The sequence below is a fragment of the Garra rufa genome, chromosome 15, assembly GCF_049309525.1.
Source record: "Garra rufa chromosome 15, GarRuf1.0, whole genome shotgun sequence".
NCBI lineage: Eukaryota > Metazoa > Chordata > Actinopteri > Cypriniformes > Cyprinidae > Garra > Garra rufa.
The window spans coordinates 9,018,260-9,041,511 of record NC_133375.1 but is presented as its reverse complement, the minus strand read 5'-3'; the positions used below and the strand labels follow the sequence as shown (position 1 = coordinate 9,041,511).

General features: G+C 38.4%; 1 protein-coding gene across 1 annotated transcript; it reads right to left on the bottom strand.

Annotated features, from left to right (window-relative positions):
* Positions 1–539: 539 nt before the first annotated feature.
* On the bottom strand, positions 540–22,915 carry LOC141287513 (NPC1-like intracellular cholesterol transporter 1). Its single transcript, XM_073819673.1, has 19 exons — positions 22,711–22,915; positions 16,600–17,914; positions 14,541–14,805; positions 14,099–14,199; positions 13,843–14,015; positions 13,626–13,754; positions 12,927–13,109; positions 11,341–11,455; positions 10,755–11,020; positions 9,135–9,224; positions 8,811–9,001; positions 7,918–8,045; positions 7,681–7,813; positions 7,523–7,578; positions 7,113–7,263; positions 4,309–4,540; positions 4,082–4,195; positions 3,827–3,989; positions 540–1,607 (listed from the first exon to the last, which is right to left on the bottom strand). Exons 1-19 carry the CDS (start codon positions 22,774–22,776, stop codon positions 1,339–1,341), a joined length of 4,140 nt encoding a protein of 1,379 aa, XP_073675774.1. The 5' UTR covers positions 22,777–22,915; the 3' UTR covers positions 540–1,338.
* Between the last annotated feature and the right edge of the window lie 337 nt (positions 22,916–23,252).

Here is a 23,252-nt window from a genome sequence, read left to right as displayed (position 1 = left end):
TAAAAATCTTTGTTTGTGTTCTACTGAAGAAACAAAGTCACCTACATCTTGGATACCCTGGGGGTAAGCAGATAAACATCACATTTTCATTATCCCTTTAAGATACTTTCGTTTTGATCGCTACTGTAGGCAGTAAGTGTTTATAACCAAACTATAAACTTTTATCCCAGTACTTCTATTATTTAAATGTCTGTAACACAGCAATAATATTCATTATGTGGTTGAAAAGACACTTTCTGGATCAGAAGCAGCATAAATGTAGATTTGAATGCCTTTATAGTCACATTCTCGCGAGACACATTGAGATATTGTGCCACGAGCTCTCGTCACATCCCTAGTAAATATGATAAAACCTAAGACTTTTTGGAGATATGAAGGATGCAGTACTACTCCATAGGTACTCGAGATTAACATAAGATTAGGTGAAACTGTGTGTATTATGCCCCCTTTAATATTTGCCCTGTAAAAATAGTCTATAATATACAAAAAAGGTTCCTTGATTGCCTCTGAAATTAGTTTCAATCATACAACCAATAAACTGCTGTAAAAGTGCTTTATGGTACTTTAACAGTAAACGGTAAACTTTGAATGCAATGTTGAGATATTGAAGTTTTAACGAGTTTATACAGAATGTACAAATACATACAGTGCATTTTATATTATTACAATAATGCTTATAAAACAAGAGCAGATGCTCTTTATACTGGAGTGTTATTTGAGTTGCATTGTGTGCTTTTCGTGTTACATGTTTCTATCCTCAACAAGGCAATTACTTGCATGCAAAAATGACAATATGAAATCTCGACTACAAAATTAAATATAACATTTAACAAATATTACACAATAAAAAAGTAAAATAATTCCAAACTATTGTACTAATTTCCTTATTTCTGAAACAGTGGATTGCGCTCCTCATATGTATCTGTTATCACTTTGCCTCAGGCGTGACCTGGGCAAGATAATCACCGATATAGATGACGGCGAAGGATTGACATGCTGAGTATCTCTTGTAAACCTCTTCAGAAGTTGATAAATAGTTTTATAGCTTAATGCAATGCTATTGAGTCCACATAAAAAGGCATGGAGCTGACATAGCACGATGAGATTCTGCTTACTGGTTGCATTTTTTTCTTTAGGTCTCACGTGCAGTAGTGTGTGTAATAGCAGCTGATCACTTCATTCAGAGGAATCTCTCATACTACAAGTTCAGTGTTATAGTGGAGGTAAATGAACTGGAAGGAAGAGGCTCTGGGCTACAAAATGTCAATGGTGGGCACAGAAATTGACGTGTTTCCTTTAGGAGGAACTTGAAGGAAATGCAGTTCATTTCTGCCTTTTTCACAGATGTGTGGACTTTGCAAGGATTTCACCATTGGATTTGTCATGGTTTTCTAAACTAATGTTATCAAATGTATGTTGTTTGTCGAATTCTGACTCCTTGGCTTTGTTCTCTTGACTCTGATGTGAGGGATTTGTAGGGATTTCACCAGTGGATTTTTCATAGTTTTCAAAACTTAAGTTGTCATATGTGTGTTGGTTGTTGAGTTGTGTCTCCTTGGCTTTGTTCTCTTGAATCTGCAGCAGAACTGCGTTGTTCACACCAGGACCTGAGCAACACAGAGGATATTTTAGAAGTTTTGCTTAATCAAACCCTGATATAATACACAAAGTCTGACTTGGCTGGTTAAACGGTTTGGAATGGATTTCTAGTGCTTGCTACATAGTCTGAATAAAAAATTTCCTGTTCATTTTCTCACCCCTATATCATCCAAGGTGTTTGTGTCTTTCTTTCTTCATTCGAAAAGAAATATAGGTTTTTGAGAGAAAAAAATTCCAGGATTTATCTCCATATAATGGACTTCAGTGGGGATCAATGGGTTGAAGGTCCAGTTTCAATGCAGCTTCAAAGGGCTTTACGTGATCCAGCCAAGGAATAAAGGTCTTATCTAGTGTAACGATTGGTCATCTTTTTAAAGAAAAATGAATTTACATAGTTTTAAGCCACAAATGATAATCTTGCACTAGCTCTGCGATGTGTACTTTGGTTCAAAAAGGTAGAGTAGAGCGAAACACTTCATCTAATTTTCTCCTCCAACTTTTTAATAGTCCAACATCTATGTTTTACCCTGTTCTGTTTTGTAAAGGGCATCAATGTTAATTTTAATAACAATTTTTTTGTTGGAATGCCATTTAGGTTTAGTCATACTTTAGTTATCTGAATTGTTTTAGTTTTAGTCTAGTTTTAGTCGACTAAATGTAATGATTTAGTTGGCTAAAACCTAATGGGTTCAGTTAAAGTGTTATGCATTCATTAAGCATTTCTCTAAAATGACCAAACTCATTGTATAGGTTTGATATTAAGGTTTTATCATGATAGACACAGATTTAACTGAAGTTACATGCAACATGCCTTTATATTAAAATGAAATGAAACCACTTCTCATTAAGAAACAAGAACAAGGTCTTCTTCTCAATGAAATGGTTAAGCTAATTATGCTATATTCTTCATTCTTTCAAGCAGACATATTTATTAAATTAATTTAGATAATCTTTGTTAGGGATACTAAAGTGATTCAGTCAAGAGCAGATTTTCTGTTTTTCTTTTGTTGCTTGATTAACATCAGTGCCACAGACAATAGCAACTAAATTAGGCTGCTGTCCCTTTAAAACGGATGCAGTATACTGATTAGGGATGGCTCCATACCAAAATTACCTCTGTATCGATAATAAAAAGGTATCAAAAGGTACGTTTCGATCGCATTGAAGGAGTTTAATCCCTTTGATGATCCATCGCAATGTTTTGTTGTCACGTTTACCCCCGTTTCGCCCACAGGTCAACTTCAATATACTGCGCATCCCTAGTACTGATACACAAACAATATTCTCCCAAATGTTTATGTTCATCTAAGATGTAACCGAGTGTGTTTACGTGAATGCTTGTCAAAATGGACAATTCCACATCGTTTTGTTCAAAAGAATTCTTGTACGTTGTGGGAGAGGCGCTTCTTCTTTTGCGTCGCCAAAATTTATCCATTTGTCTGTTCTTCTCTTACTCACAGATTTTGACATTTTTGAACATTTTATGAGATGTACAGCAAACGTATGCTAGATAATTTCCCACTGGATAGATCAATAGGCTATGTTACAGTTCAAATGTACGCATCTAACCCCGCAACAGATTCGTTTTGAGTAAATCTCTTCCCAAACCGTTCCCTAACATTTTTATTGTCAATAGATTTTCGTCATAGTTTTTTGTCGTTCAAAACGAGTTTTTGGCGCATTATTGTCACGTTTTTGTAGGTGAAAAATATGTTGTTTAATGAAAATTATGATAAATTATTCATCAACGAAATGGCGCTGAAGGGCATTTGACTTTCTTTGCTGGTTCGCTTTGTAAACACTGGGCTGGTACTTCCACCTTTTCAATGCGATTACATAATGCGTGAAGTCCAGCTAGTGCAAGATGAGCATTTGTGGTTAAAAAGTGTATACATTTTTATTTATTTTTTTAGAAAATGACTAATCACTTCGCTTGATAATTCCCTTATTTCCAGCTGGGATTGTGTAGATCCCTTTGAAACTGCAATTTGGACCTTCAACCGGTTGATCCCCGAAAAATCGTGTAATGTTTTCCTCAAAAACCTTAATGTCTTTTCGGCTGAAGAAAGAAAGACATGAACTTCTTGGACGGCATGGGGGTGAGTAAACGATTAGGTAAATTTAAATTCTGGAGTGAACTAATCCTTTAACTTAAACTATCAAAAATTAATTTTCAGTAATTGAAATGAAGATTAAATAAATTGAAGTTAAGGTTCTGAAAACATACCAAAGAAACTGAGCAGCACGGGCAGAAATATGAGGCCGTGGGCCATGCCGAGCAAAGTGATGACCAGATTGAGTCTGAAGAAGAAGATCTGGATGAGCTGTGCTTTAGCAAATGCCAGCACTACTATTCCAGGTAGGTTTGTCATTGCAACTCCAGCAAACACCTGTGAATAAGAACATACATGTTCATGAATTAGGCATACAAACTAATGCAGAACTGAAGACATCTCAACATCTTTGTGGTTGTGCTACTCACCGCACTACCCATGTTAACTGTGGCTTCCTTCGCCCTCTCGACCCTCGAGGGGCGAATACTGAGAGCAAATGAGCGTGTTAAATGAGACACGAATTCCACTGATATACCAACGGCCTGAAAAACAAACCAGCAGTGAGATGAGAATGTTATAGATCGTTCCTGACTACCGTCAGTGATTTATGAACTGTAAACATGCAGAACACACAGTGTTTCTCCAAACCACTCACCGTCACAAGGTTGATAAGTGACACAGCGTTGAAGTCGATGCCCCATAATGTCATGACGCCAACCGTATCCACAGTGATCATTACTATGGTGAGCAGGTTCAGAAAACCTGATCTCAAGTCCATCCCGAGCAGGATGCAACACACAACAAATGTGGGGAGCAAACACACGCCGATGTTGAACAAACCCTCGTTCACGATGGTCAGGTACTGTTCGTAATACACGTACGTCACACTGTAAAATAAAAGATCATAGAGTCAGTGCACAGAGAAACTGGGTCTCATTGTGGGCCCTATTTTGCTTGAATAAACTATTACAGTGGTATTTTTATTTTATCCACTTTTGCATAATTAAAAAAAAAATCTGTTCTTCTAAATTTACTTTAAGGAATTTACTTAAGTGTGAACTGAATGTAATATACTCTCAAAAAGGATGTGTTAATTTTTAACACATTGTTTGTGTTATGTCTATTTTAGCACATTTTGTGTTACTTTGTGTTAAATGTGTGTTAAAAACGAAAAAGAAAAAAGAAAATATCCAACACAGTGTGTCCAACACAATATGTGTTAAATATCAGCCAATCACATTGCTGCTTGCCTCACTTCATGAGCCGTTATTCTACTGAGACAAGCTAATTTCCTCGTGCTGCAAGTTTTCATCGTCAGGACATAACTTCGATGTGTGAAGGTAAGAAATGTTTTTATTTGCCATTATACGTTTTTAAAATGTCTTTTGTGATCGTTTGGAGACAGTCGAGGGGCATTTGGCACATATATACGTGGTAAAATTGCCTCACGAATGCCGATGCGAGCTGCGCCTGCGGCACATCACGACGGTGGGAGCTTATTTTAACGAGCTTTATAGTTTCTTTTGTTGGATTAATTGTGAACAGAATTGCTTTTAATTCATCATTGACACGTTGTAGTGCTAATGAGAAAATGCATTCGTTCGTCACGTCTTTCTCTTTGAAAATGAACAGCTTCGTTGTGACATGTATTGTGCAAATTGCCCTAAGACGCTAACAGCTTTTCTTGCCTTTTTAGCTATCGCTATTTTACAATATTCGCTATGTGTAGCCTATAAATAACGAAAGTATCTTTATTTTACTCTTGCAGCTTTGACTGGAAGACACTCCTGAAGTGCTTGTGGCAGTTACTGACATGACAGAGACAAACGAGAGACTTCATCTCACGACCCTCACCATCACTTGTATGCTGATAAAAATATGTAAATAAAACGATTAATGCTTAAGAGGTTGTCAAATACCACATTTTTTTAAAGTACAAACTTTATAAACCATTAACAACTTTTCACTCAAGGAACAATTATATGTTGAAATGACTGAATCGATTGTTTACCTCTCTTTTTTTAACCTTTTTGAGTTTTTATGTAATTGTTAGTAGCAGGTTTAATAAATTGTGTTTAAACTATACATTAGTTTGCAGTGTCTTTATTGCATACAAAAAATGGTAAAAAAAATAACACATAATTGACACAAATTGTGTATTTATAACACAATAGTGTGTAGAAAAAATCAACACATTTTCTGTGTTAGCTGGAATAACACACTAGTTGAGTTAAAACTAACACAAAATGTGTTTTCCTTAACTAGACACAAAGGTGTGTTAAGAAACAACACAGGCTGTGTTGTTTTTAACACATCCTTTTTAAGAGTGTATTTTGGACACTGAATTCCATGTTATTTGCAAATAAACGAAAATCGAAATTATGAATGAAATCTATTATAGTTGAATAGTTTAAATATATTTGCAATATATAAAGTGCAATTTCTTGAACTTAAGAGTGATTTTTTGACATAAGTAGGACTTAAGTGCATATATAAGCATACAAAAAATGTGCACTGCCATTTAAAAGTTTGGGATCAGTAAGATTTTTTAAAGAAAAGAAAAAACAGTAATATTGTGAAATATTACAGTTTAAACTAATGTTTTTTATTTAATATATTTTAAAATATAATTTATTTCTGTGATGCAAAGCTGAATTTTCAGCATCCTTACTACAGTCTTCAGTCTCACATTATCTTACAGAAATCTTTTTTTTAATGTGCTAATTTCTAACTTTTATTATCAATGTTGATATTAACACTTTTTATCAATTTAACATCCTTGGTGTATGAAAGTATTTCTTAAAAAAAAAAATGTTTAAATGATAGTTTACATTGTTAGAAAAGACTTCTATTTTAAATAAATGCTGTTTTTTAACTTTAATTTTTTTTTAAGAATCCTAAACAAAAGTATCACAGGTTCCAACAATATTAAGCAGTGCAACTGTTTTCAATGTTGAGAATGAATTATCTATAAATCATCAATTTCTAAAGGATTAATAATGCAAAAATATAGATTTGCGCAGCACAGGAATAAATTACATTTTAAAATATTTTCACATAGACATTTTTTTTGCACTGAAATAATATTTCACAATACGTTTTTTTTTCTGGATATTTAAACAAATAAATGCACCCTTGATGAATGTAAGAATCTTCTTAAAAAACAGATCACATAGATCTTATAGCATTAAATTTTTCACTCGTGCCACCTTTAAAATGGCTGCGTCACATCCTTGCTACACACAATATATTCCATCCTGTAGTTGAATGAAAAGTATGAATTAGCTCTAGGATCCTTGATGCTGTTTTGCAATATTATAAAGTAGCTCAAGGATGCGTTGTCATTCAATAGTACTAAATGAACTGATTATCGCTTCTTATCTAATCCTGGGGAAAAAGGAGCAAGGGTGAGGATGATAATTCTAGAAGGATAATGGACGATTAGAAGTGAAAACCTACGTGTAAGGGAAGACCTCAAAGTCTGGAGAGGTGCCTGAGATGTTCCTCATGGCCAGTGTGATATTAAGTGCCAGTTCTCTGGCTTTCTCCAGCGCTCCTGTGAACTCCTGCGAATTGACCAGAGGAGTGTGGTAGGCCATGAACCGAGACGCTGAAAGAAAAAAAAAAAAAAAGCTATAAGGAATCAAACACTTCAATGTTTCTTAAACGAGCTGTTTGTAGACCTAAAAGCATGAAAGACAAGTAGTGGGAAACTGCTATTCTTGAATTTATAATGGGAACCAGTGCGGACTAGGCTACAAATTGACAAAATGACTCAGCAATTCTGTAGAACAGTTGAGAACCACTGCTATAGGAGGTGAAAGCAAATTACAATTCATACAGTTTATGTATGAATTTATGGATCTCACCTATTATTTCCCCAGTGTCGTCTCTAACCACAGCTTTATCATAAGCTCCCAAACCACTGGAAATGAAACAAAACATTTTTAGTAAGTGCATACATTTTGTTGACCATAATCATGAATGTGATTCATTCTCAACATTCATAGTTTTTCAGATTTCTTACCCTTTTGGACACTGTAGGTCAGGCCTGTTGCTAAGAAAGTCTGGCAGGAATTTGTTAAAATCTTCAGCACTAGGTCGGAGGACACCACTTTCGGGTATGGTCAGACACTTCTTCAAACATGAAAGGACACCCGCTGTCAAAGAAAGTTCTCATTTAGTTCTCTATGTTTCATTGTACATGTGCGGATAAAAAACAAGGCTTTATATGTTAGCTGCTAAATGATATAGAAACACTTACTCTCATTGGCAGGACAAAATTCGCCTTTGTCTGGGCCAGACGTATAGATACGACAACATTTAGATCCAGGGTTAAGCCAATCAATATAGTCATCCACCCAGGAGGATGCTGGGATAGCCAAGTAAGATCTAGAGCAATCAGCAAGATTTCAGTTTTAATCAGCAGCTTTAAAGAAAAGTAAGCCTTGCTTAATAAATTTACAATAGTACAGTTGTTCATGTATTTTTGATCAAATAAATACAGCCTTGGTGAGCATTTACAGTTGAAGTCAAAAGTTCGCACACACCTTGCAGAATCTGCTAAATGTTTATTATTTGACCAAAATAAGAGAGATCATACAAAATGCATGACATTATTATTTAGTACTGACCTGAATAAGTATATTTACATATACTCCAGTCCATGGTTGAATTTATAAAAATGACCCTGTTAAAACGTTTACATACACTTGATTCTGAAAACTCACTGAGGCTCCATAAGAAAAAGACCATGCATTACGAGCCTGGGGGTGAAACCTTTTGGAATTTGAAGATTAGGGTAAATTAAATCGAACTTATTTTGTCTTCTGGGAAACATGCAAGTATCTTCAGTAGCTTCTGAAGGGCAGTACTAAACAAAAACAATATGATATTTAGGCAAAATAAGAAAAATGTCGGCTACACATTTTTGTTCTGTTCAAAAGTTTTCACCCCTGGCTCTTAAAGCATTATTTATCCTTCTGGAGCATCAGTGAGTATTTAAACCTTCTGTAATAGTTGCATATATAAGTACTAAATCATAAATAGCATGCATCTTGTATGATCCCTCTTATTTTGGTAAAATAATTAACATTCTGCAGATTCTGCAAGGTGTGTGTAAACTTTTGACCTTAACTGTAGATATGTAGGACTTACCGCTCAGGGTACTCAGTGGCGTATCGGATCTTCTGGGTGAAAGAGAACTGGTCACATCCCACACTGGAACACACTGCATTTACGCCCTCCTCACTGGTGAAATTGAACCCTTTGGTCGTGATAAAATACGTTGGCACACCAACCTCAAAATACTTATAGAGGTATGCGAAGTAGTCCAACATGTAGGAGTCCTGATCATATTTATACACAGACAAAGAGAGAAAGTCAACACTGTAACTTAATATCCAATAACTGAAAGATTTTTTAAAACCCATATTGGCGTAATTGGTCATTTTTACTGGCAGGCTAATAGATTAAACTTACAGATGGCATGGCCAGTTCTTGATCTAATCCCACTTTTACATGGAACAAGAGGAACACACAAGCACAGAACACTGCAAGAAACACCACCATCTAAGAGAACAAGACATAATAAGATTAAACTATTACTAATTTGTTCATATAAAAGCATATAAATGACAAAAAAAATCCCCATTTAATCAGCTGTAAATGGGTGTTTTTTTTTTACACATTTACTAGTTTTACACTGTAAATGCATATGATAGTTTATATCTTAACAATGGATTTTCAGATTTTTTTGGGACCAAGTTACAGTTCATTTTTTTCACGTTTTGTTGCAGCATTATGTTAAACTGCTTTAAATTACTTTTTTTCCCGCATCAATCTACACCTCATACACCATAATGACAAAGCACAAAACAGTTATTAGAAATAAAAAACTGAAATGATCCTGTTGCATAACTATTCATACCCTTTTCTGGGACACTCAATTTAGCTCAGGAGCATTCATATTGCTTCTAGATGTCGCTACACTTCGAGTGGAGTTAAACTGTGGCAAATTCATTTGAATGAGTTTGATTTAGAAAGGCACACACCTCTCAGAAAAGGTCTAACAGCTGAAAATGCATATCAGAGCAAAAACCAAGTCCTGAGGTCAAGATAACTGCCTGTAGAGCTCAGTGACAGACTTGTGTTAAGGCAATGATCTAGGGAAGAGTTCAGAAAAAAATCTGCTGCATTGAAGGTTCACAGAAGCATGTAGCCTCCATTATCCATAATGGAAGACGACTGCCCTGCTGAAAAAACCAGCATATGCTGGTTAGGTATGTTTTGGTGCTGGGATGCTGGTTTTAGCTGGTATATGCTGGTCCTTTGCTGGTTTATGCTGGTCCCTTGCTGGTTTTTGCTGGTTTATGCTGGTCATGTTGCTGGTTAATGCTGATCCTTTGCTGGTTTATGCTGGTCCTTGACCAGCAACATGACCAGCATAAACCAGCTAAGGACCAGCATAAACCAGCAAGGGGCCAGCATAAACCAGCAAAGGACCAGCATATACCAGCTAAAACCAGCATCCCAGCACCAAAACATACCTAACCAGCATATGCTGTTTTTTTCAGCAGGGTGGAACAACTTGGACTCTAGAAAATGTCTGCTAGCCCCCATCCAAGCTGACAGAGCTTGAGAGGTGAAAAGGTGAGGCAAAGAATGGCAGATAATTGCCAAATGCAGATGTGCAAAGCTTGTCACATCATACCCAAAAAGACTTGAGGCTGTAAAGGTGCTTCAACTATGTACTGAGTTAAGGGTATGAATACTTATGCAATGTACTTACTTCAGTGTTTTATGTGTTTATGGTGTATGGAGTGTAAATTGATGTGGGGAAAAACTAATTTAAAGCAGTTTAACATAATGCTGCAACAAAACGTGAAAAAAATGAAGGGGTATGAATACATTTGCAAGGCACTGTAAGTCCATCAAAAGCAGTAATTCAACTGCAAATTAATTTTCCAACTTTTCCAAATTTTATGTGACAAGATAAATTATTTTGAAATCTGTTGGTTAATAAAAATCCACTCTGAGACATAAAAGTGCCTGTAGTTGATAAAAGACGCTAATACCATTGTCGATAAAGTAGGAACTTACTACTACTACTCTGGTGACAGAGTTGAGCAGTGCAGGGGCATAGTACTTTTTCATTAATGGGAGCAGGATACCCTGGTTGGGTTCTGACGGGTGTTGAGTTTTCACAGTAACGCAGCAAGCGATCTCACACCGGTTTGCATCTTGTCGCCGAGCGTCAAGTGAGAGCAGAGCCACGAAGGCAGTCATCTGAAGAATGAAGTCCATGAGCACAGCCAGTGCAGCATATAGGGCGAAAGACTTCACTGCTGGCATAGTGCTCAAAGCACCTGCAAAGAGACAGTAAGGGTGTGTTTAGTCATCTGTATATAGCTTTCCTCACAGATGCAATTAATCCGAACCCACTGACTGCTTTATATATGACGCATTCAGGAGCCGAAAGTACATTATTGCCTGTACTATACATGAATCCTATCTCTCTTTAATTAAGATGATACATATCTACTGCATCATGTTAGATATGAGTAAAGGTCAGGCAGTATAATGTATTTTCCTCATTTCTATTCATTAGATTTGTTTTGTTTTGTTTTTCTCGTGAGCTTGTGTTTTATAGGTTACAACAGAGTTGGCATCAGTAGGAGATTCTTACCCAGGAAGAAGCAAACTGATTCAGACAAACTGCAAAGCAGCATGCTGGGAGCCACGCTTCCAAGAACTCTTCCAATCTGTTCCTCCCTCTTCTCTCCTGGTCTGCGCATATCTCTCTGATTGAAAAGACAAAAACGAAGCATGTTTTATGAAATTATAGCCATAGTAGTGGAGAAATAAGTAATATCCTCAAAGTTCTAAAATAGAATACATGGCACACTACCATTCAAAAATGTGAGGTTGGTAAGATTTTTGGTTTCCATGCTCACAATTTCTGCATTTATTTAATTGAAAATAAAGTAAAAGCAGCAATAATACAAGTGTCTTTGAATATACAGTTAAGGTCAAGGTTTACATACACCTCTTAGAATCTGCAAAATGTTCATTATTTTACCAAATGAAACAAAATGCATGTTATGCTTTATTAAGTACTCACCTGAATAAGATATTTCACATAAATGACAGATAGTTGTTCACGAGTCCCTTGTCTGTCTTGAGCAGCCCGCTGTTCTTCAGAAAAATCCTTTAGGTCCCACAAATTTATTTGGTTTTTCAGCATTTTTTGTGTGTTTGAACCCTTTCCAAGGGTGATTTTGAGATTCCTCTTTTCACACTGAGGACAACTAAGAAACTCATATGCAACTATTACAGAAGGTTCAAATGCTCACTGATGCTCCAGAAGGAAAAACAATACATTAAGAAACTTTTTAAGATGTGTATTTTTTTCATTTAGTACTGCCCTTCAGAAGCAACAGAAGATACTTACTCGTTTCCCAGAAGACAAAATAAGTTAAATTTATTTGATCTTCAAATTCCAAAAGTTTTCACCCTCGGCTCTTAATGTATCTTGTTTCCTTCTAGAGCATCAATGAGTGTTTGAACTTTTGGTAATAGTCGCACATGAGTCCCTCAGTTGTCCTCAGTGTGAGAAAATGGATCTCAAAATCATACAGTCATTATAGGAAAGGGTTCAAATACACAAATATGCTGAAAAACCAAAGAATTTATGGGACATGGAGAATTTTTCTGAAGAACAACTGGGTCATTTTTTTTATAAATTCAACTATTATTTTCTCTTGTGGACTATATGTAAACATCTTTTATGTGAAACATTTTATTCAGGTCAGTACTTAATAAAAAATAACATGCATTTTGTATGGTCCCTCTTATTTTGGTAAAATAATTAACATTTTTGATTTTGCAAGGTGTATGTAAACTTTTGAAATCTTATTTTAAAATGTAATTTATTCCTGTGATGACAAAGCTCAATTTTCAGCAGTCATTTTTCCAGATTTCAGTGTCACATGATCCTTCAGAAATTATTATAATATGCTGATTTGCTGCTCATGAAATATTTCTCATTGTCATCACAGTTGAAAACAGTGCTTAATATTTAAATGACCAGGATAGGCTATTTAGGTTTCTTTGATAAATAAGAAGTTCAAAAGAACAACATTTTTTAACGGCCCAAACTTTTGAACGGTAGCGTAGAACAGTGACTAAGAAAAGTGAGTTCAGAGTGACCTACAGTGTAAGTATGACCTAGAATGTCAAAAAAAAAAAAAAAAAACATTAAACTCAACAAACCTGATATTCCAGAACAAAAATGAAGATGTTATCAGCTCCCACAGCAAGCACAAGGAACGGTACGACCTGAAGAATAACCAGTGAGGACGCAACCCCAATCCAGGCATAGAAACCCATAGAGGCAATGACAGAGCAGCCGACGACTAGAATACCACCCAGTCCAACCAAGAACTTTGAGTCTACCTATAAAACAATGATACAACCTTGTCAAAATAATCCAAGGGTAGTTGACTTAAAATACTTTTGTATGCATTTAGTATGTTCTTCCTTTTCGTATTCTAGTAATAATAATAAAGTTTACTTATCAGCTCTTTATAGCACTTTTATGATTATTATTGACACTTTTACGGCCTCATATCATAAATATTGCACAACATTTAAGAGAAAGTGATTTAGATTTCAGGTAGATTTACTATGGAATTAAATTATATATGTAACTAGTTACTCCTCAACACCGGGTATTGTAAATAAAATAAATATCTATAACTAATAACATTTATATCTTATCTTATCTTTGATATGATCTTATATTTTAATTGTGAATGTGTTGATTCAATTGCTCAGAACACACTTAAAACCTGGTGGACTTTCCATTATAGGGCTTTATTTTAAGAAGAAAAAAAATGCTTCTTCCTTTTTTCCCGTTACCAGAAATGAGCAAATTCCCATTAACCATTAACCACTCTATTACGCACTCACCAGGATACGCTTGCAGGATGAATATTCCCCTAGAGCCACGGCTATGTAGAGGAAGATGACAGCATAGCTTATCATGAATATGGGGATATCCTCTGCCGTTGTTCTGTTAATCTCATCCTCCAAGGACCTCTGCGGAACACCAGGTAGTTTGATTATGAGATTGTTAAACTGACATATTTGATCATTACAACATACAGTACGGTCGATAGAGTCTTACCTCAGCCATGTAGGCAAATGTGAAGTTTGTGTTTGGGTTTTTCTGATATTCCTGCACAATATCAAGGAACCTTTGCTCCCACTCTTGCGCCACTTTAAATTTAACATCAGTCCGTGCGTAATTGTTTAGAGAGAAGGTAAGGATTAAGGCTTCGGCAGTGGTGTATTCCTCATCTGAAAATGTAATGGAAAGCCAGAGTCAGTCCAGTGAATCTTTAAGCTAATGGTGAAATGATAGTAACAGATTTGTGTCTTACTGTCATATCCTCCTACAGCCAGGAAGGGGAAGACAGGGCCTCCATAGTCTGCCATACAACTCATGCCAAGAGCTGTGATGTCTTTAAATGATAATGGAGAGCTGTGGGCAATCAAAATATAATTATGACTGATATTGTTTTTATAATTAAGCCGTTTCTTATTTTGTTCCTGAATGAATCATGTTTTTGAATCAACTGGTGAGCAAATGATTCACTGATAAGGAGTCACTTGTCGCAACCTACTGGATTAACAATTTAACCTACAACGGTCTGCCTAAAAACAATCCCCGTGGGCAAACTCGGACTAGCTGATTGAGTCACAGAAACGGTGAAAAGTTTTTAAAACTTTTTAGTGGAACTTCAACTTCAAGAAGCTGGAAATATCTCTGTGCAGTCTCAAATGTTAGGTAGGTAATGGGACAGCCACAGATATCTGACTTACTTAACACAGTAGATGAAATGGTCCCTCCAGTCCACCTCCTTAGTGACGCCAAGCTCTGTCATGTTCACTTTAGCATTCAGGTTGTCAATGCTATTTTGGAAGTACTGCGGTAGACTGTTGACAGCACAGTCTGTTAAAGATGGGTTGCTTGGATTGAGTGGCGCATAGCAAACATCTTTAAGGCTTGCAGTGCGATTTAGGTCATCTGACCAGAATTCAATGGCCTGGATTCTCTGCTGAAGTTCCAACAACTCAATGATCAAATCTGTGAGACAGAAACATGTGCAATATATTTTAATATAACTGAAACTTAAGCAACACTGATTAGGACTACAATGGTTATTATGACCAAAAAAATTGATGTCGGTTGTTATTGTAATTCCACTACACTACAGATTTAATGCTGCGTTCCAGGCAACCCGTTACCCATATTTTCCAACCTTCTACCCATGAAAGTGCACTGGAACGGCAGTCAAACCCGTAACTTCCCACCCATGAACTTGTACTACATCGATGTACTCTCAGTTCCGCACTCTGACATCACATAGCCAATGAAACAACAATGAAACAACAACATAGACTTCAGGACAATATAACGTTGTGATCAAATTAATAATAATAATATTATAATAATAAAGTAGTGATTGAAGTCGTGATTTACGGGCTCAAAAACCTGCCTGGAACGCAGCATAAGCTTTACAGTGGTTTTCCTGGTAGCATAAAAACAGTTTAAATTTTGGCAGAAAAGTATGTGAGGTCTTTCGGAGCGCAAATGAAACTGGCCAAGTCACACGATTTCAACAAACGCAGCATCGTAACATTTCAAATTTTAGATGGTTTGCCACTGGGGTGAGTTGATCTGGAATGGAAGCCCATTTCAGCCATTGAATAAAAAATTAAAAAAGGTTATTTTGACTTTTTATCTCACAGTTCTGACCTTTGTTCTGAGAATTGTGAGATATGATCTCGCAATTGCGAGTTATAATGTCAGAATTGTGTGACATAAACTCACAGATGTGAGTTATAAGGTCAGAACTGCAAGATATAAACTCACAATTCTTACTTTTTTCTCACAAATGTGAGTATTTTGCAATTCTGACTTTTCACACAGTTCTGAGATAAGTGAAATAAACTCCTAATTGCGAGTTATAAAGTCCAGTTTTGAGGGGGGGAAATGACATGTTCTCAGAACTGCGAGTTTATATCTCACTATTCTAACTTAATTTGCAATTCTAAGAAAAAAGTTACAATTGCGAGATATAAACACAATTCTTACTTTTTTCTCACAAATGTGAGTATCTTGCAATTCTGACTTTTCACACAGTTCTGAGATAAGTGAGATAAACATTGTGTTGCAATTCTAAGAATATAATATTTTTTCCCACAGAATTGGACTTTATAAATGACAACTGAGGAAAAACGTCTGAATTGCGAGAGACAAAGTTGCATTTGGGAGGAAAAAAAAGTCAGAATTGCAAATTTATATCAACTGCAATTCTTACTATTCTAACTTGATAACTCAAAATTGAGAGTTTATCCCCCAGTTTCACAGACAAAACTTAAGCCTAGTCCCAGACTAAAATGTGAGTCTGAGCTGTTTCAACTGAAAGAAACTTGCACTGACTGATCTTAAAATATATCAGTGCCTTTGTTTTTTCTCAAGATGCACACCAGTAATGTTTTTTCACTTTTATAAGGCGCTTTTATAAAAATTAATTAAATGTCCCAATTGAACTATGACCTAATCCTGGCTTAGTCTAAGCCCTGTCTGTGAAATTCTGAGAAAAAAGGTCAGAATTGCAAGATCCAAACACGCAATTGCAAGAAAAAATTCAGAATTGTGAGATTAAAAGTCTCAAGTACCTTTTGAATTATCTTATTCAGTGGCAGAAACATTTTTGGCCTCCATTGTTTTACTTAGGTGAACATACTGTTGCTACTTTTGTCACAATGTAAGCAGATCTAAAATATGCTTTTGAAACTTTCCATGATTAGTTCATTTAGACAACCACACAGATATTTTATTTGACTAACAATTGGAAAAACAAGGTAATTTCACCTTTAGAGACGATTCCACTGAAGTTCTGTTCGCCAAAGAGTAAGGAGTCATAGTAGTGAGCGGGCCTGTCTGGAGCGGTCAGGATCAGCTGATTGGTGCGGTAAAATGGATCAAAGTGTGCATCGTGGAAGGCCTTCTCACGCATGGCACGACTTTGGGGCGCTGACCAGAGCTGGACAGGATCAGTGGTGAGTTCTATGTCTTTTATTCCCACTGCAAATACCAACACAACCACCAGGCAGACCGGGAGCACTATCAGAGGATTCCGTGCCATTATGATTCCCCATTTCTGGAAAAGAGACCCCAGGAATTCCTGAGTGGCAAGACTGGCTTTATCAGAGCATGTAACATCTTTAGGATGGACTTTACGTTCAGTCACATTTTCGTTTTGGTCTTTGGTGGTCTTGCCCTTGCCACTCTTTTTTTTTCGGTAGTGGATAAAGTAGTTGAAAACTATGAAACACATCAGAAAGAAAAGGAGGCAGGCGAAGACTATGAGGCAGATGACAAGCACACCATCTAGATCACCTATCATAAACGGTTCTGGCAAAGGCTCTGGCTGTGGTATAGCTGGACAGGATTGTTCGCAGTCCTGACAAGAACAGGGCTCGCCACCTGACGGTGTGGTCTCATTACAATTCAACGCTCTTCCAGCAAACAGAACCGCTCCTGGTGGGATTCCAGCAGTCTGACCCTCTGGCAAAAGCATGAAGTTAATGTCCAGAGGAGCCAGTCCATTGCTCGAGTCGCCCTGGAAATCTAGCCAGCGTTGCGGCGTGCACAGCGTCGAACCATAGCGACCACACATCGTGGCAATGGCGAAGCCTCCGGTGGCTGGGATTCGGACATTTTTGCAAGACCTAAATGATGCATCTGAGAAGCTGCTGGATATATAAGCTTCGTAACCCACCACAGCTTCCTTGACAATGCCGTTTGTCTGATTGATGAATGCGGTTTTGGTAATCTTTAAAATCTGACTTTGGTCAGGACTGCAGGTGGTGGCGCAGTGGAGATGCGCGAAGTTCTCAGCGCAGGATGGACAGCGGATCAACACGGCTTTGGACAGCGTCAAGCTACTCTGTAGAGCATTGAGCTGATTCATGGAGCAGCAGGCCAATGTTTCACCCTCACCATGGACCATCATTGGGCAAACGGTTTTTAAACGTTCATAGTGGTCTCCTGTCACATTAACAGCTTTTCTGTAGTCCTTACAGGGTACTCTGGGGGGGATAAGAGCCCCTTCCACTGAAGGATTTAGGCCACAGTCCTCATAAAATGCGCAGTAGCCTGGTTCATGCTGAGCACTTGTGAGAACCTGCGATAAACAGAGATACAACATACATGAAGACGTAATGTAGTAAAAGTGTGTTAAGCTACTCCTCATGTTTTCTTATTTTAAGCGATTCTCACTTATAAAACAATATCGTTTCTTAAATCCCAAGAATCGATTAGTCTAGCCTGTTATCAGTTAATGAATGGAACATTGTGCACCTCCCATTCAATAAATCGCAATAAGCTTTGCGCTTTATTACCTTTGATATGAAACAAAGTCTCAGATTTCAAATTCCATCCATTTTATTACAGTATTCAAACAATAAATTATGTTTTGGTGCTGTTTAATGTGGAGTGACAGATTGATGCGTGCGCTGCGCACATGAACTGATCATCTCCTCCGCTTCAACAAGTTACAGCATGAAATAAACATGAATAAATACCCAAAGGTAGGTTAAAAGAAAGAGTGTAACTTATAACAGCTTGTAAACAATGTCACATTTACCTCAGAAAAACCATATTCGGTGACCCTAAACTCATTAGTTGGCTAGAAAAATAAACTCTAGAGAGGAGCATTTTGCTAAATATATGCTCCATATAACATATTCATTATCATTTTTTACTTTTCTTCTCTGTTTGATTTTTGCTTTATTAAAAAAATAATCTGTCAATTTTTATGTACTCTTAAAAATAAAGGTGCTTTAAAAGGTTCTTCAAGCGATGCCATAGAACCATTTTTTGGCTCCACCAAGAACTATTCAGTCAAAGGTTCTTTAAAGAACCATCTCTTTCTTACCTTTTTATAATCTGAAAAACCTTCTTTTGCCAAAAAAGAACCTTTTGTGAAACAGAAAGGTTCTTCAGATGTTTAAGGTTCTTTGTGGAACCATTTAGACAAAAAAGTTTCTTCTACGGCATCGTGAAGCACCTTTATTTTTAAGAGTGTGACAGCCACCATTTACATGTTTATATTTCAAAAAACGAACTGGAGTAGAAATATACAGTCAAACCAAAAATATTCAGACATCATATATCTAATTTCTGATAGGTGATTGGACACTTTGACCTGACCATGTTATCCAAGTTATCCAACATTATCGAAGATGTATTTGTTCTGACTCAGTTTAACTCTTTAGTTCTTGTCATATTTTATTACCATTTTCTAAACTACTGTCACGCGGGTGTGCAGGACGAGACGAGACGATAGACGAGATTAACAATCAACAGTAAATTTAATAGAATTCTCCAAGATGAACAAGGCAGGAACAGGCAGGAACACAGAGGGCTTTCACACACATCCAGGAAACGTTAAAGACCGACAAAAGACTAAACTCAAAGACAGACTTATAAAGGGTAACTCATTATCAAACACAGGTGACACAGATGACTAATAATTACAAGGACAGGTGCAACAGATGACGGTGACGAGGGCTAAACCAAATGACAACAGAATGGCAGGGGAAGACAATGGGTGAAACCAATGACAGACAGGGTTGTGACATCACGCCCCCCTCCGGAAAGGCGCGTCCTCGCGCCGTGGAAAAAACGAGAGGGGCGGAAAAACAGAGTACATAAGGGAGGAGGCTTGGGCGGAGGACGGTACCCCTGGAGGGGGACAACAAACAAAGTCCTGAGAGTCCAGGGGGGCGACGAAGGTGGGAGGAGCCAGGGAGGAAACAGGAGGGACCTGAAGCAGGAGGAACTGACCCAGACCACAGCCATGATGACGGCCCACGGTGGAGCCGACGGAGGGAGGAACCATGGTGGAGGAAGGCGTGCCGACTCCATGGGGCCGACCGACAGAGGCGGAGCAGATGGTGGAGGAGCCCGAGGCGGAGACGGAGAGCCGATGATCCGGGGTGACGCCGAGGATCCGGAGGGCCAAGGTGGAACAGGCTCTGGCGCCCGAGGCGGAGGCGGAGTCCCGGAGATCCGCGGCGGAGCCGGAGCGACAGAGGATGGAGGCTGTGCCCGCAGGAAGGAGGAGTCCCAAGGAGCCGGTGGGACGGCGCGACGAGGCACAGCCGGAGGAGCAGAGTCCTGAGGAGCCGATGGGGTGACGACTGACCAGGGCGGAGCCGGAAAGACGATGGAGCCCGGTGGAGCTGGTGGATCGACGGGCGACGGTGGAGAGGAGGGCGTCGAGAGCCGTGGTGGAACCGCGGGGTCGAAGGGCCGAGGCGGAGTCCAGGACTCGGAGGCTGGAGGCGGAGCTGAGGAATCCTCCAGCCGAGACGCCGATGGAAGCTGGCAGTCCCGCGGCGAGCCCACTGCACAGGTGGATGACTGAGGGTGAGCAGGGGGACTGACAGGTGATAGCGGAGATTCAGGAAGGCTGGGCGAAATCAGCGATGACTCTGGACGACTGGACGGAACCAGCGGAGATTCAGGACGGCTGGACGGGACCAGCGGAGATTCAGGATGGCTGGACGGGACCAGCGGAGACTCAGGATGGCTGGACGGGACCAGCGGAGACTCAGGCATAGGCAGAAGAGGGCGGGTGGGTGGGAAGTTCAGGCAGGTCAGTGGTTCTGTGGAAAAGTCTATTAAGTCCCCAGAGTGTTGCTCATTCTCACCCCCAGTGGTGGTGCAGTGGGCAGGGCTCTCTGTAGCCCTCTCTTGCTCCACGTCACACTCCACCGTCGCGGATGTAGCAGTCGGCTCTCGCACCTGGTCCGATGGGTCCGGCTCTGGCTCTGTCGCTCTCGGCTCGGGCTCTCCATCGTCGGTGGGCTCGGGCTGCAACTCCGCTTGTCGGGGTGATGTTGGGCTGGGTTCTGGGTCTGGAGTGGGGCTGGTGTCATCCTTCGCGGTCAACGAAGCTCTGCTGGACACCAGCACCCACTCGATGTAGTCGGCGAGGCTCTCTCGAGGACCCTCCCCGGACAGCTGCCTCTGGATGTTATCATTAAGTCCCACGCGGTAGAACGTGCATAGGCAACTGTCCGGGTAGTGCGTAAACGGGGCGAGGAATATAAAGTCTCTGGTGTGGTCCTCGAGAGAGCGGTTCCCCTGCTTCAGGAGGAGGATGAGGACGGCGGGATCGTTCATGACGGGGGGGAAAAAAAAAAAATAAACTAAACACTGATACAAAAAAAACGGAAAATAAACGCAGGGGAAGACGCCGTGAATTTTTTTTTTGGGTCGGTCTTTCTGTCACGCGGGTGTGCAGGACGAGACGAGACGATAGACGAGATTAACAATCAACAGTAAATTTAATAGAATTCTCCAAGATGAACAAGGCAGGAACAGGCAGGAACACAGAGGGCTTTCACACACATCCAGGAAACGTTAAAGACCGACAAAAGACTAAACTCAAAGACAGACTTATAAAGGGTAACTCATTATCAAACACAGGTGACACAGATGACTAATAATTACAAGGACAGGTGCAACAGATGACGGTGACGAGGGCTAAACCAAATGACAACAGAATGGCAGGGGAAGACAATGGGTGAAACCAATGACAGACAGGGTTGTGACAACTACAGTGAATAAACTGATAATGTGAGAAATGTTGAAGGTGTCTGAATACATTTTGGTTTGAATGTAATTATGTAATGTTTATTTAAAATAATTACGATAAAAACTTTATTGAGTGCAATTTAATCATTTGAATACAAATGAGTTTATTTCAACCTTCAGTATTATAGGAATGTAGTACCAACTGACTGTCAAGTTTATTTTACAGCAATAGTTGATTTTTTTTCCTTGAGAAAATTTGGCATGTACTGTATCTGATATCAGAAATTACAAATTGGAAATCGAATCGAATTGAACTGCAAGCTTGTGAATCAGAATCGAATCGTGAAATTTGTCAAAACCGAGCCCTAATAATTTATTCTTAATGTAACAATGAAATTAAGAAGTAAATATTAAATAATGTCACTTCTTTCTACATATGCCCCATATCTTTGGACGTTTAAAAAAAAAAAAAAAAGTTTATTACTTTTCCAAGCCTGCAATATTGTAATATTCCCTGATATTTCAAGGGAAAACTAAATGATTGTAGTTTGTGCCTAAACATGCTGATATGTTTTAAGATGTTATGAATGATGCTTCTCTTTTTCTTGACATTTGTCGTCTTCTGCCTGAGACACTTATTCTTTTTCTGCTTGACATTCCATAGTAAGAAAAAGTTTGGATGTGATCATATGAGGTGACATGCTTCACATTCACAAAATTAAATCCTCCAATAAATCTCAAACGACTCACAACAACGGTGAACTAATACACAAATAATATACAAAGAGAAATCTTTTTTTGCCACAATTTAATAAAAACGATTGATTTTTCTTTTATGCCAAAAATCATTAGGATATTAAGTGAAGATCATGTTCATGAAGACATTTTGTAAATTTCCTACCGTCTATATATAAACTGAATTTTTGATTAGTAATATGCATTGCTAAGAACTTCATTTGGACAACATTAAAGGCGATTTTCTCAATATTTAGATTTTTTCCACCTTCAGATGAGTTGTATCTCAGCCAAATATTGTCCTATTCTAACAAAACATACATCAATGGAAAGCTTGTTCAATTTTCAGGTGATGTATAAATCTCATTTCCAAAAACTGACCCTTTGGTTTTGTGGTCCAGGGCCACATATTTCAATATCTCTTTATTTTGAAGCACTTAACATTTATTCATGAATCAGTTTTGCAAATCTATTTCTGAAAATGACACAAGAATCATTCCAACTCATATTATTTACCCCGACCACGTATATAAAGCAGACTCGTAGACAGTAACTGGACAGTTTCAAATGTTTTGTGTTATGCTGATTATGTAATTTAGAAAAGTTAAATAAAAAAAAAAATGTCAAGTGCAGACCTACCATGCAAGCAGCAAGTGTAAACAGTACAACGGACCACCATGTCCAGCTCTTTCTTCGGAAATGCATTTCTCTTGTTGCGTTTGCACTTCTGTGCGTACGGAGTGTTAGTTCCAGAAGAGAGATGGAGGCGGGACAACGTGGAGAGTTTTAGGTAGCAGAGAGGTCTCTGCTCTATCTGTGCCTATGCTGGTACTGTGGAGAAAGACAGCAGGAAATGAAAAGCTTTCTCGCTCGCATTGGATTAACATAAGTGATACTGATGATGATTAGAGTCTTATCTGGCCTGATGTTTCCACCACCAACCAGAATGGACAAAACCAATCCAGCTCACTGATCATTAACTAGATGGGCAGACTAAACCAAAGGTGTGTTATTGACACTATGGAACATCGAAGAAACAAAACACACCCACCAAAACCTGATAACTCCCCGATGACTCTCATTAATAACATTTGCATTAAACTATGGTCTGCAGACTCTGCACGAATGCAAAAAAATTTCTGTTTTCTTTTTTCAGTGGTGCAATTCATATTTGTACACAA

Bases quoted from the DNA above. Each gene is read 5' to 3' on its own strand.
- LOC141287513 (XM_073819673.1), bottom strand. From the start codon at position 22,776: ATGCATTTCCGAAGAAAGAGCTGGACATGGTGGTCCGTTGTACTGTTT. The intron at 17,915-22,710 runs GTAGGTCTGCAC...TGTTTATCGCAG, and splicing joins TTACACTTGCTGCTTGCATG to GTTCTCACAAGTGCTCAGCA. The intron at 9,002-9,134 runs GTAAGTTTAATC...AAATATGATCAG, and splicing joins AAGAACTGGCCATGCCATCT to GACTCCTACATGTTGGACTA.